The sequence below is a fragment of the Hypomesus nipponensis genome, chromosome 18 (assembly GCF_054491055.1).
Source record: "Hypomesus nipponensis isolate SF chromosome 18, ASM5449105v1, whole genome shotgun sequence".
NCBI classification, from domain to species: Eukaryota; Metazoa; Chordata; class Actinopteri; order Osmeriformes; family Osmeridae; genus Hypomesus; species Hypomesus nipponensis.
Window position 1 is genome coordinate 9,097,343 of NC_140378.1, and position 18,515 is coordinate 9,115,857.

At 41.1% G+C, this 18,515-nt stretch overlaps 3 protein-coding genes and 1 long non-coding RNA gene across 6 annotated transcripts; 3 read left to right on the forward strand and 1 right to left on the reverse strand.

The window, feature by feature from the left end:
* LOC146251931 (uncharacterized) lies at positions 1 to 2,054 on the forward strand. The gene is made up of 3 exons (XR_014732122.1): positions 1 to 94; positions 421 to 487; positions 1,661 to 2,054. It is a non-coding gene; the product is annotated as an uncharacterized LOC146251931 (long non-coding RNA).
* On the reverse strand, positions 2,003 to 8,037 carry ptpn1 (protein tyrosine phosphatase non-receptor type 1). The gene is made up of 9 exons (XM_084680832.1): positions 7,785 to 8,037; positions 7,008 to 7,098; positions 5,991 to 6,091; positions 5,742 to 5,840; positions 5,380 to 5,517; positions 5,064 to 5,273; positions 4,763 to 4,924; positions 4,437 to 4,606; positions 2,003 to 4,288 (listed from the first exon to the last, which is right to left on the reverse strand). Exons 1-9 carry the CDS (start codon positions 7,839 to 7,841, stop codon positions 3,991 to 3,993), a joined length of 1,326 nt encoding a protein of 441 aa, XP_084536958.1. The 5' UTR covers positions 7,842 to 8,037; the 3' UTR covers positions 2,003 to 3,990.
* A 743-nt stretch (positions 8,038 to 8,780) lies between these two features.
* klhl12 (kelch-like family member 12) lies at positions 8,781 to 14,196 on the forward strand. 3 transcript variants are annotated; one of them, XM_084681098.1, is made up of 12 exons: positions 8,782 to 9,118; positions 9,372 to 9,601; positions 10,143 to 10,296; positions 10,504 to 10,721; positions 11,331 to 11,480; positions 11,663 to 11,777; positions 11,865 to 11,971; positions 12,120 to 12,315; positions 12,453 to 12,611; positions 12,717 to 12,815; positions 12,900 to 13,086; positions 13,190 to 14,196. In XM_084681098.1, exons 2-12 carry the CDS (start codon positions 9,419 to 9,421, stop codon positions 13,314 to 13,316), a joined length of 1,695 nt encoding a protein of 564 aa, XP_084537224.1. In that variant the 5' UTR covers positions 8,782 to 9,118; positions 9,372 to 9,418; the 3' UTR covers positions 13,317 to 14,196. The 3 variants fall into 3 exon arrangements, with proteins under 3 accessions (XP_084537223.1, XP_084537224.1, XP_084537225.1); XM_084681099.1 differs by lacking the exon at positions 8,782 to 9,118 and adding an exon at positions 9,876 to 9,963 and having other exon boundaries at positions 9,463 to 9,601; XM_084681097.1 differs by having other exon boundaries at positions 8,781 to 9,118; positions 11,663 to 11,971.
* Positions 14,197 to 14,539: 343 nt separating this feature from the next.
* Positions 14,540 to 17,920, forward strand: tuba5 (tubulin alpha 5). The gene is made up of 5 exons (XM_084679568.1): positions 14,540 to 14,665; positions 15,612 to 15,837; positions 16,381 to 16,529; positions 16,656 to 17,336; positions 17,439 to 17,920. The coding sequence occupies exons 1-5, from the start codon at positions 14,663 to 14,665 to the stop codon at positions 17,733 to 17,735; spliced, it is 1,356 nt and encodes a 451-aa protein (XP_084535694.1). The 5' UTR covers positions 14,540 to 14,662; the 3' UTR covers positions 17,736 to 17,920.
* Positions 17,921 to 18,515: the final 595 nt, after the last annotated feature.

The following is an 18,515-nucleotide window of genomic DNA, read 5'->3' on the forward strand; positions in this document are numbered from 1 at the left end:
CAGTCCATGTTTGATCAGTAGTAGGCCAGAGGAAGGAAGTTGCGCTGAAGAGCATACCGTGGGGGAAACACCGGCTCAGGGGACACAAGTAACGGTAGGAGACCTACTTGATTGTGATGGTGCATCTAAGACAACAGCAACCCAAGACAGGAACAGGAACGACTGCTCATGTCACAACAATCGTCACCATATTCACCAACGTCTGCTGTGGTGGAGGGACTGATATCTTAGTACTTTTCCATTTGACTGTGTAGCACACTGATCTCCAGTATTGAAACATTATATCAACAATGGAAAACAAAATAAGGATAAACATTTGCTTTACACTTTGTGTAAAGATGCTAGATAATTAAGCAGTCTTTTCATAATCATGTCTTATTTATATTTATCATGAATTATTTCATATTTATTCTGGTTAAGGAGGGATGTGAAGCAACTTGAGATACACCTACTGTACATCCACCGTGCATCAGCTGTTGGTGAGCTGGTGAGTCAGTATTGATCATCTGAATGTTCTCAGACATTGGAATTTCCAGAACTGTACTTGACTCCCAGAAAATAATCCACATCTGAAAGGGAGGTCTTATCGCCAAGAATCCTTCCCTGTCTCTCTAGGTTGACTGGCCATTAGGAAGTTCCAGGTTAATGACTAAACCCTGGACATACATTGTAAGAGCTCGCAGAAAAGAGTTGATGCCTTTTTAGAAAGTTCTGAAACTGAAGTTACAGATTCAGACCAAAACTAAGCAAAGCACATGGTAAACTGTAAAATTGAGTACTTAATAGAAAATGTATAGATTATTTCTGTTCCTTCATCATCATTATCATCATCATCAACATCATCATAAACACAACATGATGAAATCCAAAACTACAACACTTGTGCAGACCCCAGAGGGTACCAAATAAAAGTACTATAGCTTTAAGATCACTTCCTGTGTTTGCCCAGCCACGCCTTGAGTACTTTTCCCAATGCTGATTGTTGCAGCCTGTTCTATCTAGTCCTCTGACGTCAGTTGCATCCGCGTGGCTGGGAGTGCTATTACTCACGCTAGTTGCATTCCTTTGCAGCATGTACCAGTGCCTACTTCCCCCTCTCTCCAAAACAGTTTCCCAAACAGGAAATCCGGAAGGTTGCCAAATGACTTGTACCAACATTGTGGTTTACCAATTTTTCACTTGCTGGTCTGATACTATACGATCACACGTGCCTGATTTCATGCAGCACTTATGACCGACAACTGACTTTTATTGTCAATGAAGAGACACACTATAGGCCTTCCACACTACCCCTCTAAAATATTGACCTGGATCTCTCCTGTTCCAGCTGAGATGTATGTCCTTAAGTGGATGAAAAAAAAAATGCTAGCACATGGAACATCAAAAAAATTTAAAGCACGAGTAACGTGATTATATATATAAAAAGGATGGTTTGTAGGTTGGAGGACAGGAATTGCGAACCAGGTGCTATTAACCTGACCCAGGCTAGGCTGTGGTAGCAAGTCAAATAGAGCCCTCTTGTGGTGGATTTGTGAAGGACAAATACAATTGAACAGAAATTCTATTCAAATTTGTATATTAGTCCTGAAGTCATTTCTGTTAATCTGTAAAGTCATAACATATGAAATGCAAGTAGTCACTCTCCTGCATATGACCCTAGCCAAGAAATGGACCATAAATGTCGCTGGCCAGGATATGGGAAAGCACTTGGCCCCTGGGCAACACGGATGTGGCTGACCACTGCTCCTAGCTGCCCTTGGAGGAGGGACACAGGATGGGACAAAAGCAGAGACCAATTTCTCCAGTGGATGCCTGGGCAGGCTTGTTCTGCCACTCCCTGAACACGAGTGCCTGTGTGGGATGAGTAAAGGATTCTTCTTTATGAGAATCAGAAACATAGACCACCAATAAATGAGATAATTTTATTACCCCATATATTGTTCAGAATTCAGACTGAATATGAAGTTGTATACTTTGTATCAGTTCTAAAAACCAGAACAAATCAGCAGTACAATTTTATTAAAAAAAGGAGTACATTGATGTATGTAAATAAAAAAGACAAATGGTTGTTGAGCTGAGCATGAATACAGAAAAACAGAAGTGCCTGGGTAGACACATGGTTCCCAGGCACGGTGACTTTGTTGCTCACTGACACACAAAAAATAAATCAGCATACATTGAAACCTGATTTGAAAACATCAAGAGGGTGTCCATGGGTTGGACCTCATACATTCTAAATAAAGGTACAGCCATTGGACTCAAAAAGCAGTTTCTATGAGCCACTAAGGTAAACTGAATGCTGCTAGCAGCTTAACTAATCTCATTTCATGACAAACCTGTTTATTCATTCACCACTGCAGGATGTCTAAGTGAAAAAGCAATCATACAAAATAACATAGCCAGCTCAGGCCCATTTCATAACATTTATGATGGACCAATCCTACAGTGTTTAAATCCCTGCGCTGGTGTTTGACTTTTTGGTTGAGATCCCCGTCCCTCTGTTCCAACAGGCAGGATGGATTCAGCATTCATCAAGTGCGAATTTAAAGGGGTATCATACTGATAAGTATTTGTATTGCTGGCAAAAGAAGAGTACTCTGTGTCCTCGTTGGCTAAGCTGGCATTTTTGTGCGTAAATGCAGCCTTCCATTTGATAACAACTACACAACACTTATCTGCTGCATTCCCCTCAGGCTTACACATTCACTTTTTCTGAGCAAGAAAAGTCGCAGCACTTTTCATGTTAGAGCAAAAATGTTGCGCACCATGAACATTATCACGTAATCTTGTAGGTTTGACAACTTCAAGAGTCAATGGAAGACTCTTTTACAACTGACGTAACTGATTTGTGAAATTGCAGTGGCTGGAGCCGATTGTGAAACACCAAGTCTGGATGTTGGGTCTCAAACATAATAGCCCATGACATACAGTGAATGTGCACCTTCCATTCACAGCTCATCTCAAAGTAAACTCTCCTGTGTAAATGTCAAGTTTGGAACAAAAATGTGTGGGGAGAGGGGGGATTACTAGGAAGAGATTTAGAATACATTTCACATTTGACTTAATTATAAGCTTGAATATTGCCTACTTAGAAGCAGTACAAATCAAGCATCAGTAAAAAGCTCAAATATATTCTGGCTAGGCAGTTTTACCATACACTCAAATGCACGCACATCCTTACACACACACACCAAGTGCGCCTCATGTATATTAAGCCCAAATGCCCTACTGGGGGTTGCGGTGGGGAGCCTAAGGCCCAACAATGGCCCACTGCATGCACTGCTCATCTTGTGGAGGGGAGACAACCTCCCATGTACTCCCTCCAACCAGCTTCAGCTTACTCCTGAGTATAATACTGCCCCATCTTCAGGAGAGCAATTACGCTTCTGAAGTGTGGTTGTTTTCCACAACTGATGTCTACCACCAGGATGGCCACAAATTAAGTTCTGTAAGTCTTAGAAGGAAAAAATATCTAATGTCCAGGGGTGTAATTATGTGAGAAGCCTATGGACATACTAGCAAGGGCTGAAATGGAAGAACACAAATGAGTTTTGTTTGGTACATAAATGGAGGTGGCATGTGTGTATGGTGGACTGTGGTTCACAGAACACAGGATCAGACTCACACACCTTCCTTTACTGCCTGTGAAAGAAAAAACATTTACTGACTCAATTTTCTTTCTTTTTTAAATCAACATGTGTATTTTGGGGTGTGACACCTGAAAATGTAGGCCCTGAGCATACAAACTGACAGTTTGAGGATGTGTTACGGTGGTTGAAAAGGGAAGGGCTACCCCTTACTCTGACCTCAACACACCACCTACACTGATTTTGTAAATAAAACAATTGAGCCTGAATCTGCTGAAGTTCAAACAAACCACCCGCCAGCAGAGTAAGCCCATAAGCAAATGGGGCCAGCTGGACAGGCTGATTCACCCTGCGAAAACAGTGAATAGAAAGGGAGGAACAAGAGAGGGAGGAAGGAAAGACATCAGTGAAAACAGGCTCGATAACAGACATAAGCACCCAGGGCCAATGCCGTGCACAGGCAAACATTGGCCAACAGAGGGGTCCAAGTCCCCTTTGGAGAGCTGTCGCCTGCTTGCTCTGCAGCCTGGGTCAACTTCTGCCTTTCTATCTCATACTGCCGCTGAGGTTTGGGTGGAGCTTTGGAGGCTTCTTCTTTGCTTCCCACCAGTCCATCGGGCTGGTCGAAGGGGTCAGTGGGGGGCTGAGGGGCAGCAATATCAACACCAGTCCTCCTCCGGACCTCTGGCTCTGGTGGGGCACTGCCGACAGGTGCATTCACAAGAGTAATTAGTGGATAGGGGGATTTACGACATAAAATATATTTGATATGCAGTTCAGATGTTTTTTGCCTGCAAACTTGTTTCAGGTTTGGTCTGTAACAGATTTTCCACATTCCAAGATGGTTACCTGTGAGTGTGAACATCATTCTGTGCAACAATCAATTGAACGTCAGTCGGAGGAAAGAAGGAGAGGCGCTCAGGTGTGCCGTTTTGAGAGTCTCTTTGAGGAGGAGGAGGTGGAGGTGGTGTGAGCTCAGGCGGAAAATCCTCCTCATTTGACAGCTCTTTCCACGACTCCTAAACGTAAACATAATGTGAATGGTATGGACATTTAAAGGCTTTACGAAGAAAATATCTAGGGCCTTCCTTCTTCAATAAAAATGGGTTTCTATTCATAAGATTTTCTTGCCAGAAGTATCTGCAAGATGTTCCTTGTGAAACAATCTGAGTTACCTGCAAAGACGTGTCTCCCATGATGCACTTGGCACCTTCAATAACAGCGAGGTAGGAAAAGCGGAGTTGGTCCGCTGTCTGAATCAGACCCATCCGATAACGTCTCATCTCCAGCAGTATGTCACGAATGCGCACAGTTGATGGGTCCTTGCGAATGGACATCTGGGTTGAGTTGAAAATAAAAGTTACAATTAACTCATTACTTGATTAAATCATCTTGTAAAGCATCATGTAAACCATTATACTCCCCCAACAGGACACTTTCAGTAGAAACTGCTGTGCTGTGCTGTGCTGTACTGACCAGTAAGAGGCAGGTGTCTACCAAGCAGAAGGTTCCGGAGCGGCCAATCCCAGCACTGCAGTGCACCACCACAGGCCCCTGGTCAGAGTTGAGACATCCAGACTCCCGCACTTTGAACAGGAAGTTGAGGAAGGAGGCAGGAGACTCGGGTACTCCAAAGTCAGGCCAGGTGGTGTAGTGAAAATGTAAAATCTCTCTAGTTTCCTGAGTCTGTAAAGGTAGGAGAGCAAATATACATTGACATTGTCTGACATGAATGCCCAAATGAACCCTAAAACCCAGAGGGCAGAGCACAACCAGAAAACAGATATCTTACCAACATATTTTCCAGCTCCAGCTGACGAACAGTGTAGTAGGATTTTATGTCCTCTGAAACCAGAGTTAGCTTGAAATTGGTGTCATCAAAAATAGCCTCCTTCTCCTCTCTAGGCGGCCAATACTGTGCACATTTCACCTATGAAACATTTGAGTTTGAAAATTAGAATTTTCTCTACACACTTGAAGATCAGTTCCCCCTTATTGACCACACACGTATTCATGGTAGATGTAAAAGCATCAGCAAAAGTCCTAACATGCACATGGTATTGTGCAACTTTCTCACAGCAAACAGAGCACGTCTGATAGTGACAAGGTGTGTACAGTAGGCCACATACCATATTAAATGGGGGGCTGACTTACCGATCCTTTTTCTATGACACGGTTTAACATCACCACACCTCGGGTTCTCTGCTCCCACACCATTTCCCAGAAGTGACCACAAGTGTTTGGAAGGGGTCCCTGAAGGGGTAAGATAAATGTGAATCTATGAAACAACATGAAATAAATAAATCCAGATATGATTTCGAACAAAAAATTCCATAACATGTATTCCTCTTTAAGGGACAAACATGTGTGTTCTCCAAACTCCCCCTCAGTCCTAGAACTAACCTGAGTGAGAATGTAGCTTCTCTGTGCCTCCTCTACAGATATCAGGCTTGCATTTATGTAGTCATTCATACCCAGTTGCAGGCGGATTCTGCTGTGATCAACTACAGAGAAAAAAATACTTTAGAATAAGAAAATGTATTCATGGCTTTGTCATTCCTGATATCCCTCGGGGACTTCAGATTAAATGTGTTCTGTCACGGCCTAGAGTACGTGAGAGCAGCACAGCTGCACACAACATGACAGGTCTGTCTTTGGTGAAACACAGAAGTATTTGTTCCTGATCCGGTTTTATGATCCACACCATTGAACATGAAAGACTATTTTACATAATAATAAAAAAAGAGACAGTGATACCTGCAAAGAAGTTAAACTATTCACAATTTATCAATTTAGTACTGGTTGTATGACTTTCAACCAAGAAAACCAAGCTACACATCAATACCACCCATAGTGACTTGTGACCGGCCTGCATAAAGTGTTTGCTTTAGGTTCACTTTTTGCATTCTTGTGAAAAGAGGAAACCACCCTTTAGAAGTTTCTCGTTAACATAACTTTTTGAATACAACAGTGAAGAGCATTCTGACTTAGTAACGCAATTTTGAGAAATCATAATATGAACAAAAGCACTTAACAAGAATAACAAAGGAAAATTATTTTGCCCTACATATTTATCAATAACAACTGTCTGACTAGAATCATAATCAGAATGGGCTTCATGTAGCTAAAATGTAGCTGTCTTTATATGGGTGCATGACATTGCTTGTAAAAGGGGCTGTATGATAGATGATCAAATAACATTTGATTCATTCACTAAGGGATACAACAAATAGTTTGTCTACATTCTACATTGTAAGAAACAGATGACAAAGTTTGGGCTGTATCAGGTAGTTTACAGTATATCACAGGGACTATGCAACACTCATCACAGGTGTCAAAAGCTTTTCAACTGGGTACATGAGCAGTCTTTTCTTAAACAAATTGATTATATAAATGTACCAGACAGAGTACACAACTTACATGGGCTGACATCTCTGTAGCGATTCCGAGTTTTGTTTTCAGGTAATTTGGCAAGTTTGCATGGCAGTTCACTTGATTGCTGACGTATTTCCTATGAAGATGAAAACAATTACTTATATTATAAACGTTTTGCGCACATAGTATTACCATCTGATGGATCTTTCACTGCTCTCATTAAAACACCAACTGTGACAGGAACCTCAATGAGACATGCTCAATCAGCAAATCCGGTGACATAGCTGGCAATATTGATAAATAAATGGCTATACACACAATAATTGTTTGCTGAACTGAACTCAGAAGTGGTTTAGTAAAATATTCCTGCATACATTTTCCTTCCGTTCTTCCTAATCAATGGGATTGTTGTATGCTTATAAATGGATTGCAATATGTGAAATGGAGGAAATGATAAATGAATTAAATGTGACAATACATACTACAGTAAAGTAACACCAAAGGAAGTCACAGCACAAGGCTGCAATGAACGCAAGCAACCTTTTTAGCTTTAGGCTACATTAGGACAGCTATAGGAGGCACCGGCAGACATGATCGGATAGCTGCGTGGAGGATGATGTTATCAACTAAGCTAAAATCGGAACTTGACAGCTAGGGCATGTTATCTATTGTCCCAACAATAATGTAGAGGAGAAGTAATGAAGGGAATAATAATACGTTTATGTTTAAAATGTAGGGAAGGTTTGTGATTAACCAAATAGACACACACAACTTATAAAAAGTCCACCTTCCTTTACCAAGAAAACCCTTTTTACTCGCTACCTGGTAAATGGCGTTCCAACTCCCTGGTTCATCGATCTCCCGAAACTCAGCTTCCATTGCTGTGCTGCTGCCACCCGTTCTTCCGACGACCAATGAAATGAACGTTAAGCTTTAGCAAATTTGACACAAACTGTGTCTTGGAAACCAGACAACTCTATGGGCGGATTCGGCGCTATTTTTTATTTTTCGGTACTGTAGCTTCATAGATTACTAGTAATGTTGTCGCTCGGCCTCGTCTAACCGGAAACACGCCGTACGCTCCTCCCCCACCTAAGCACAACTGTCCTTGGGTGGCTCTAATCCCCGCCCTCATTTTTTGACATTGGCTGCTCCATTTGTACATACTTCTTTTTATTACTTTTTTACTCGTTGCAGTTCTTCGGTTTGCAGCATTAACCACTCGTGTAATTGTATGTTTGACCCGGATGACTAGAAAAAGGCTAATAATGGGTGCTCTGTAGTGTAGCCACTCACCACTGTGAACATCACCATCTAAGATCCTAATGTACAAAGATATATAAACAGGTTACACTGAAGGTTATTGTTTACTGTCTGGCCCTACAACATCACAATTTAAAATGTTGTTGTGGAGACCCACCAGGCACTATTCCCGGCATCTCCACAATATACTATGTGCATTAGCCAATGTTATACATTACAATATGGACGGTCTGGTACTCAAAAATAATGTCAGTAAAATTACAGACATGTATTTCGCCGGCGAGTCCAGAAACATAAACCGAGGTTACTCAGAGCTGACATTATTATTATTATTATTATTATTATTATTATTATTATTATTATTATTATTATTATTATTATAGCGAATGAAATTAAATGATAGTTTACATTAAATACACGTGTTTTACAGTGTACAGTGTATACGTGATTTTTGTGCTGGTTGATTCCTAGATATAATTTTCTCATACTATCGACATGACCTGCTTTGGTGCCTGTTGTGTTGGCGTCAATTAAGTGCGCGCACGTAAAGTGACGTAACTTGCTCGCTGGGTAAATTAGCTGGTTTGTTGTGTTTTTAAACGTTTCCTGCTGATGCTAGCTAGCGTAGTTAATAGTCAGGCTAGCTAGCTAGCTAGACATAGTTATGCATTTGGCCATCATAGAAGCTTGCGTTAGATGAACGTATCGTCTCCTTATCGCAAACTTTAATATATTTTCCAGTAAGCATTCGAGAGGGGCTTGTCGTACGGCTGTCATGTATCTTCCTTGCCTATCCACAAATGGCTAAACTACAGTACCGTGTCAGTTAGCTAGCAAGTAGCTAACTAGCAGCTTGCACTAGTCTGTAACCACCTGTCTTAGCTGACCAAGTGGTGAGTACTGGTTATCAAGTCAATAATAGTACTAGCAGCAGTTGACATTTTCTGAATTGTAAGCCATTCTGTGGCTAGCCTACTAGTAGTGACTATCTTCTAACGCTGAACTCCTACGTACTAGTATCATGTGCTTAATGTAGCTAGCTGTACTGTACAATTAAAGTGTTGTGTTTGGCTGGCAAAACAATAATCACCGACGGTCATTTTTCAGCATCATACAAATAAAGCTGTCTCTTTGTGCTTTTAACAGAAACTGCAGTCAATAGGGGATCTTCTGAGACTTCTAAGGCACTGGTCATGGCTCCCAAAGATATCATGACCAACTCCCATGCCAAGTCTATCCTTAATGCCATGAATGCACTTCGAAAAAGCAACACACTCTGCGACATCACATTGAGGGTGGAAAATACAGACTTTCCAGCGCATCGCATTGTCCTGGCCGCCTGCAGTGACTACTTTTGTGCCATGTTTACAAGCGAGGTCAGTGTAACGGTGTTCAATAGGGCCTATTAAATAGGTTGTTCAAAAACCTCGAGAACTCAATAATTAAGGTGCATACAATTTTGGACCCAACCCCCCCCCCCCCACACACACACACACACACACACACTTCTCAATGATAGATAACAAGATGTTAAATGCAGCCATGGTCATATGGCCAAACAGGGACTGGTAAGGAATTACAGGATTATTTACGTGAGTCCCAACAATAGCCAGATCAGAATTGATGTATTTGCCATTTACCTCATTGCAGAAAAAGACTTAAAGAAGATTTATATGCAGCCCAGTTGACCTAGCCTATCTTTCTTTCTTAATGTTTGTGCCTGTCTAAGAATCATCAGGTGAGCATATCTTTTTACTGACCAAACTACAGTCATTAGTTCCACACTTATATGCTTAACAGTTATACCTGTTTAATACAGTTTAGCAAGGTTTGAGATTTTTGAAATGTGTTTTCTTTTCATAAATGTTTTTATTTGAATTTTATTTAGCCTTATATGTCTCTGTTGTGATTCTGCAGCTGTCTGAGAAGGGGAAATCCTTTGTGGACATTCAGGGCCTGACTGGATCAACCATGGAGATCTTGCTGGACTTTGTCTACACTGAAACAGTTCTGGTCACAGTGGAGAACGTACAGGAACTGCTTCCTGCTGCTTGTTTGCTTCAGCTCAAAGGTAAACGGGAGATTTCCTTGTCAGCCCTGCACACTGTTTGAACCAACTACTAGTGCCAAAATTGTGAAGTGGCATGGACAATAGGCATGACAATCATTGTCTGAGTTGACCGTAACACTATAGATATGGGTATGGATTCTGTATAGCCCAATATATGATACATTGTGTACACATACAAATGTGTGGATGTATCTTTGTTTCCCTTAGGAGTGAAAAGAGCATGTTGTGAATTTCTGGATAGTCAGCTTGACCCTTCAAACTGTCTGGGTATTCGGGACTTTGCCGAGACACACAATTGCCTTGACTTGATGCAGGCAGCTGAGCTTTTCTCCCAAAAGCACTTTCCTGAGGTTGTTCAACACGAGGAGTTCATGCTGCTCTGCCAATCAGAGGTCGAGAAGCTTGTGAAATGTGATGAAATCCAGGTAGGCTTAAGAAGGATATGGGAGGAGGGGTGTGGGGAAAGGTCTGCCCTTTTTAACCTGCCGGATGAACAATGTCTGTATACAAAATGTTGTGCAATGTTCAATAAAGTCTGTAACTAATGCATGAACTATCCAGGTTTGGTTGACATAATGTTTGAAAGTATCCTTAAAAACACACTTGGGAGGTAAAGATGCAAGTGCAGGCCTGCTTTCATCTGTTAATACGAGGGGGGGGGGGGGGGGGCAATGCCTGTCTTCTGTGTGGATTTGTGTGATCTTCTTATAAAATTATGATAAAGGAAACTTGATTTAAGTATGCCTTTGTGCATAGGAAATTCCTGTCTCTAACCACACAACTTGTTTTGTGAAAACATGGTTATAATCATATGATGATTTATAGATCCCTAACCCATTCAACAAAAGCTTGCCTATCATTTGTTGTGTTTTTTTAAATTCTAGCTATGCATGATAATCATACTGTAGTCGAGACACCTTTCCCCTCAGAACATTCAAAGTAATAAAATGAATAGTGTCCTCAGTTGTCAGTGCTTTTGATAAATTGTGAATTCCTTTGAGTTGGCTAAATGCTCCGTCTGTTTCTGTTACTAGGTTGATTCGGAGGAACCGGTATTTGAGGCAGTCTTGAATTGGGTCAAACACAAAAGGAAAGAGAGAGAGCCGTATCTCCCGGACATGCTTGAGTTTGTGCGAATGCCTCTGCTGACCCCCCGCTACATTACAGATGTCATTGATTCTGAGGTGAGGCAGACCACACACTGCCTCATGTAGGCTATTCCCGCTTGACTTTCATGAACACCACTCCCTCATGATGGATGTCTTTCTAGATAATACATCAAGTGGCAAGCATAGGATTAACTTTTATAACTACTTTAATCTATTGAGTCGCCCAAAATGTAGTTATATGTTTTGACATGTTCCAGCCACTCATTCGATGTAGTCTTCCGTGTCGAGACCTAGTAGATGAAGCCAAGAAGTTCCACCTAAGGCCAGAACTTAGGAGCGAGATGCAAGGCCCACGAACCCAAGCACGATTAGGTACAATCTTCTCATTCAAGTGCAATACTGCTTTTTCACAATATACTTGCTTCTTTGTGGAAGGTAACTTACTGTTAATCCCTTTAGGTGCCAAAGAGGTTCTGTTAGTTATAGGTGGATTTGGCAGTCAACAGTCTCCTATAGATATTGTGGAGAAGTATGACCCTAAAACCCAGGAGTGGAGCTTTCTACCTGTGAGTAATATTGTTTTGGTTTGTGGTAAGACTTCTTACTTAACTGTACAAAATGTAAAACAATGTGTATAAAGTGCAGTATTATAAGTGCAAAGTGCAGATTGTGTACTTTGGCTAATGTTAACTAATCCAACGTTTATTATTTCAGAACATTGCTCGTAAAAGACGTTACGTTGCCACTGTGTCCCTCAATGACCGTGTGTATGTAATTGGAGGCTATGACGGTCGGTCGAGACTCAGTTCGGTGGAGTGCTTGGATTACACCGCTGATGAAGACGGTGTCTGGTACACTGTTGCTACCATGAACGTTCGCCGTGGCCTAGCTGGCGCCACCACACTCGGAGGTGAGGGACCTTTTCAGACTGACAGCTTGTACTTCTAAAAGTGCTACCATGATTGCATTGCCATCGCCTTAGCTTTTTATTCGATTTTAAATATACATTTGTTATCATTTGTGTGGGGGTGCTTTGTTGCTGTACAGACATGATCTATGTTGCCGGGGGTTTCGATGGAAGCCGGCGTCACACCAGTATGGAGCGCTACGACCCAAACATTGACCAGTGGAGTATGCTTGGGGACATGCAGACAGCCAGGGAAGGTGCCGGGCTGGTGGTGGCCAGTGGATTGATTTACTGCCTAGGTAGGTGAAGGTGCTTTATATCAGTTTAGTGTATATTCGTTTGAATTGGCTTTAAGGGTCCCATTTACTTTTTCTGTTGTAAAAATCTGTTTTCTTTGTTCACAGGAGGATATGACGGGTTGAATATACTCAACTCAGTTGAGCGATATGATCCACACACAGGGCACTGGACCAATGTCACCCCCATGGCTACTAAACGCTCAGGTCGGTATTTCTGAGAATGGCTACTGAAATTTGCCATCTGGTTAGAACTTAGAACCTAGTCTGAAGATCTGGTCTTTGTTGCAGGTGCTGGAGTAGCCTTGCTCAATGACCACATCTATGTGGTAGGTGGCTTTGACGGAACTGCTCATCTAGACTCTGTGGAGGTGTATAACATAAGAACAGATTATTGGACAACAGTTGCCAGTATGACTACTCCCCGGTGTTATGTAGGGGCTACTGTTCTCCGTGGACGGTTATATGCCATAGCTGGGTAAGCATGCATGCCAAACATTATAACTATTAGTCCTTGATGTGATTAAAAAAAAAAAAAAAAAAAAAAACACTGTCACACCTTCTCTCTTTTACTTGTTTAGATATGACGGGAACTCCCTCCTCAGCAGCATCGAGTGTTACGACCCAGTGATAGACACCTGGGAAGTAGTCACCTCCATGGCAACTCAGCGTTGTGATGCTGGAGTCTGTGTCCTCAGAGAAAAGTAATTTTCATCATGATCAGCATCACAGAGGAGTTAAGCGACAATGACGTGCCACTGTTGAGGTGGCTATTAATGTACCACTACCACTGAGCAATGGAAAAAGTCATTGTTGGTCAGAATGTGACATGGGCTGCTTCAAAAACTCATCATTGCAGCTTCATCAGACTTTCATACTTGAAAGAGTACACCCTTACCAAGAGTATGCAGCAGAGATGAACAACTATGTGCAAAAAACTCTTATTTGTTGATGCCTCCAAGAAACCAATACCACTTGCATGACTCTTTGGTGATACATGTTGCTGTGGTTACCCGTGAGATTATAATTTTGATGTATTTAAAGTGCAATACATTTATACTTCTTGAAAGAAAGGAACAACAGCAGAAATTAACAGGTGACTCCTGCTGCTATATGCCTTATGCCCCTGTGGCCCCCATATAATATAACATCCATGTTGCCTCTCATTTGGACTAAAACGATTGTTATCATGACATCAAGTACTGTATAATCAATAAGCGTTTGCCAGATAATTCAATTGTCAGTGTCCTTTTGTAGTTTTTGTAATTCTGTATGAAGAGCTTTTAGTAACAAATCAAATGAAGATGTTTTCTTCATCTTTGTTTTCAATGTAGAGATACAAGTATGACATTTTAAGCACTACACATTTGCATTGTAGACTATGCTGTACAATAATTCTTGTTCTCAGTCCTCTCAAGTAGGCCTACAGTAAAAAAAAAATCGTGTATGTGTATTATGCATGCATTTATCCCCAATGGTTTCCTTTGTACACGTGCCTAACATGTATGTAGACGAGATATGGTAGTTCACCGTCGGATCATTTTCTTTGACTCGAAAGTGAATAAACATCTAGTCTGTCATACTTTCATTATCATCCTTGTTTCGAAGTGATTGTAGTCGATCATTATCTCTAGTTTTTTTCCATTGGTATGACATTTACCTAGTTGGGTAAGACAAGTTAATACATATTCAGCCGTGTACAGTGTATACACTGCTGTACTGTATTATCTTACTGCTATAAGTACCTAACCTAGCCTTATTCCTCGACCATGGGTACTGTCAAGTACAGGTATTTGAAGTTTACCATTCAGCATCAAATATATTTAATATCACGTTATGCATTATCTGGAAAAAGACAATCAAGGTAGTATACTTCATTGCGCAGGACTTGTGGTCGACAGGGGAACTGTATAAAAGCAACCCTAGCACTCACTTTAGGCAGATGACATTGCTGTGTTGGCGAGGACACGTTGCTCGTCAGGGTCGACATTGCTCAAGCTTGAAAGTTTTTTAACGCATTGATTTTTAAGCTTTTATCAGATCTTTCAAGAAAAATGGTAAGTGTTGAGCCGATAAGTTTGAGTCCTAATATATTTATTTGCCTATGCATCAAATGCCAGATGACAGTTTTAGTTAGTCTTTTGCCCCTTTGATTCTTTATTTAACCGACAATGTTGATAATAATTCAACAAAAACTCGTTTGAACTAATCTCTACGGCGTATCATACTATAGATCATTAGCAGGTAATTGATTTGCGGCTGTTTCTATAACACCAATATGTGTAAAATGAATTTGAATTGTGCATGACTGGAATTTGAGGAATCTGGAGCCGAGCCTTGGGTGAGAATGTGGAATGTATGTTCGTAAATTCTCCAAGCAATTCTATTGTTAAACATGACCCTGGTCTATTTCTAAAATGGGGTCACAACATGTGTAATAACAAAATAATGAAAAGTATAGTGAGTGCATGATGTGACCAGTGTCCATTTAATGAGAAGTCAAGTTTGTGATCCACTTACAGTAGCAAACTCTTCTCTCAAGACTATAGCTTTAGTTTAGAACATATCATGAACCTTTCTTTTTGATAAAATACTTTGTATGGAAGCTACAGATCTTTTTGTAAATGTCAGTAGAAAATGCCTGTGCAGGAATGATCACTTGTATGCAGAGATAACAGCATACTATTTGGACAAGTGGAAACACGTGTATTCTGAAGGCACACTAACCACTTTCTGAAACATGATAGCCACAATTTGGGCTGTTATGGACCATCCTGTTTTTTAAGTAGAGCAGATGTATTGCTTACATTTTCTTTTTTTGAACCCCATAAATTGCAGCGGATCAGGCAAAGAAAAATTGTTTCCTCAGAATAACATTGAATAACACTGGAGATTACTTACCAATCCAAATTTCGGATGTGCCCTTTTGAAAGTATACAATGATCTTCTATTTTCTTCACTGTTAATATGTATGTTTTAATCTTATGTATTTTTTTCTTACAGAGAGAATGCATATCTATCCATGTGGGCCAAGCAGGCATACAGACAGGCAATGCTTGCTGGGAGCTTTTCTGCCTAGAGCATGGTGTAGGGCCTGATGGTGTATTTCAGGATGTGCCGGTAGAGCCGAATTCACGTTCAGATCCGTTCAACACTTTTTTTAACACTGGAAACTCAGGACGCCATGTTCCCAGAGCCATATTTGTGGACCTGGAGCCAACTGTGGTTGGTAAGCAACCTGTAAAGTTTTTTTTCCCCAGGTTCTTTATGTTTTTCCCCTATAAACTTGCATAAAATTGTATATGTGCTGTATATATTGTGAGTGCATTTCCATCCACATGGGCCACACAGGAATACACATTGGCAATGCATGCTGGGAGCTGTACTGACTGGAGCATGGTGGCGGTGATGACTCCTTTAACACATTATCCAGTGACAGCGTCACTGGACAGTGACAGCGTCACTGGATAAGTGTCAGTGTCATAAGAAAGCATGTAAATTTCACTGTTTGTGGATGTAGACAGTTGACAATGGTCAGTGGTGTTGTAGAATATAGAGCTTAACAAAAGAGAAGTAAAGGGGTATAAATCCAACCCCTTTATGAATATGATTATGGACTTAACATAATAGGAGTGGGGCTTTTTGATGTAAGTGAAATTTCCCTTCGAACTATTTAACCAAACAAATAGTTCGAACAGAAACACTGTTCAGGGTATCTTTATCTCAGTTGTCCATGCATGTATGGCCCATTAATTTAATCATTATCTCTTAGATGAAGTTAGGACAGGCAAGTACAGGCAGCTCTTCCACCCTGAGCAGCTCATTTCTGGGAAGGAGGACGCAGCCAATAACTATGCTCGTGGGCACTACACTGTTGGGAAGGAAATAATTGATGGTGTACTGGAGAGGGTCCGTAAAATGGTGAGTGTATGGTTTCACATGACAGTACTCCAGTATACAGGACTTGATTGTACAAATCTTGATTAAAGATGAACAAGTTAATGTAGTTGAGTAAGCTTTTAACATGTTACAATCATGTGTCCTCAGACTGACCAGTGCACAGGGCTCCAAGGGTTCCTCATCTTCCACAGCTTCGGAGGGGGGACTGGTTCTGGCTTCACCTCTCTACTGATGGAACGCTTGTCTCTTGACTACGGCAAGAAATCAAAGTTGGAGTTTGCCATTTATCCTGCACCCCAAGTGTCTACAGCAGTGGTAGAGCCGTACAACTCCATCCTGACCACCCACACCACCCTGGATCACTCTGACTGTGCCTTCATGGTGGATAATGAGGCCATCTATGACATCTGTCGTCGTAACATGGATATTGAACGTCCATCCTACACCAACCTCAACAGATTGATTGGTCAGATTGTTTCCTCTATCACAGCCTCCCTTCGCTTTGATGGGGCCTTGAATGTTGATCTAACAGAGTTCCAGACCAATCTGGTTCCTTTCCCCCGTATTCATTTCCCTTTGGTAACTTACTCACCTATCATCTCTGCGGAGAAGGCCTACCATGAGCAATTGTCTGTTGCTGAAATCACCAGTGCCTGCTTTGAGCCAACCAATCAAATGGTCAAGTGTGACCCTCGTCATGGCAAATACATGGCTTGTTGTATGCTGTACCGTGGTGATGTGGTTCCAAAAGATGTCAATACTGCCATTGCCAATATTAAGACCAAACGATCAATCCAGTTTGTCGACTGGTGTCCTACTGGATTTAAGGTAGTCAACACAGTTTGCGGTTTATATACAGTGTAATATGGTATGCCTTACACATCCCACAATCAATCCACCTATTAATTATCTTTGTCTTTGTCTCAACAGGTAGGCATTAACAATCAGCCCCCAACTGAGGTTCCTGGAGGGGACCTTGCAAAGGTCCAGAGAGCTGTGTGCATGCTTAGCAACACCACTGCTATTGCTGAGGCCTGGGCACGTTTGGACCACAAGTTTGACCTCATGTACGCTAAACGTGCCTTTGTGCACTGGTATGTGGGTGAAGGCATGGAGGAAGGAGAGTTTGCCGAGGCCAGAGAAGACTTGGCTTGTCTAGAGAAAGATTATGAGGAGCTGGGAAGAATGAGTGGGGATTCTGAAGATGAAGTGTGTGAGGAATACTGAATCGCAGTGCCTGGAGCTGTCATCAGATAACACGAAATAATACTGATTTTGTTATTGTCTTATTATGTGTTACTTCAGTTTAGCTGTAACAATATAGAATAATTTGTATGCATCTGCCATTAGTAAGACTTTATTTATATAGCAGATTAGTTTAGTCATGAAACGTTTATCAAAGGGCTCTAAAAGGGGTTATTTAAAAACATTTACCCTGAAACAAGCCAATTGCTTGTTTAAGCATCATAATAAAGATGTTATATCATTGTCTTCATTGCCTATGTATAACAATAAGAAATGGATCTTCCAAAATAGTGGTCTAAAATAGGGCTTACCTTTCGTACCATGCAGGGGGATTATGTAGACTGTCTGATGTATATATGGCCTGTGTTACAGTTTTGTAAGGATAGATGATTACAAAACTATCAAACACAGGCAAATCTAAGGATCCACACTTAAGACACACTTTAGACTAATATTGGTCCTTGTGTCCATCACAACGGGAACATTTAACAAAAATGCTTTCTAATCGCCTGCTTTACAATCGGAAGGATCAGAGTTGCTGAACGGGTGCACCCAAATTCTCAATAGTAGCTATTTAAAGAATGAGTCCCGGTAGTAGCGAAGGTGTCACCTGAAAGTATCCATCCGCGCAAGTAAACATTGAGAGTAGAAACTAGCAAAAATGTTACTTAAATGATTAAGACGCTTAATATTAACACATTGGCAATAATAATTCATATAGCCTAGTTGACAGTTAAATTTGATGATCATGCTGATTATTTT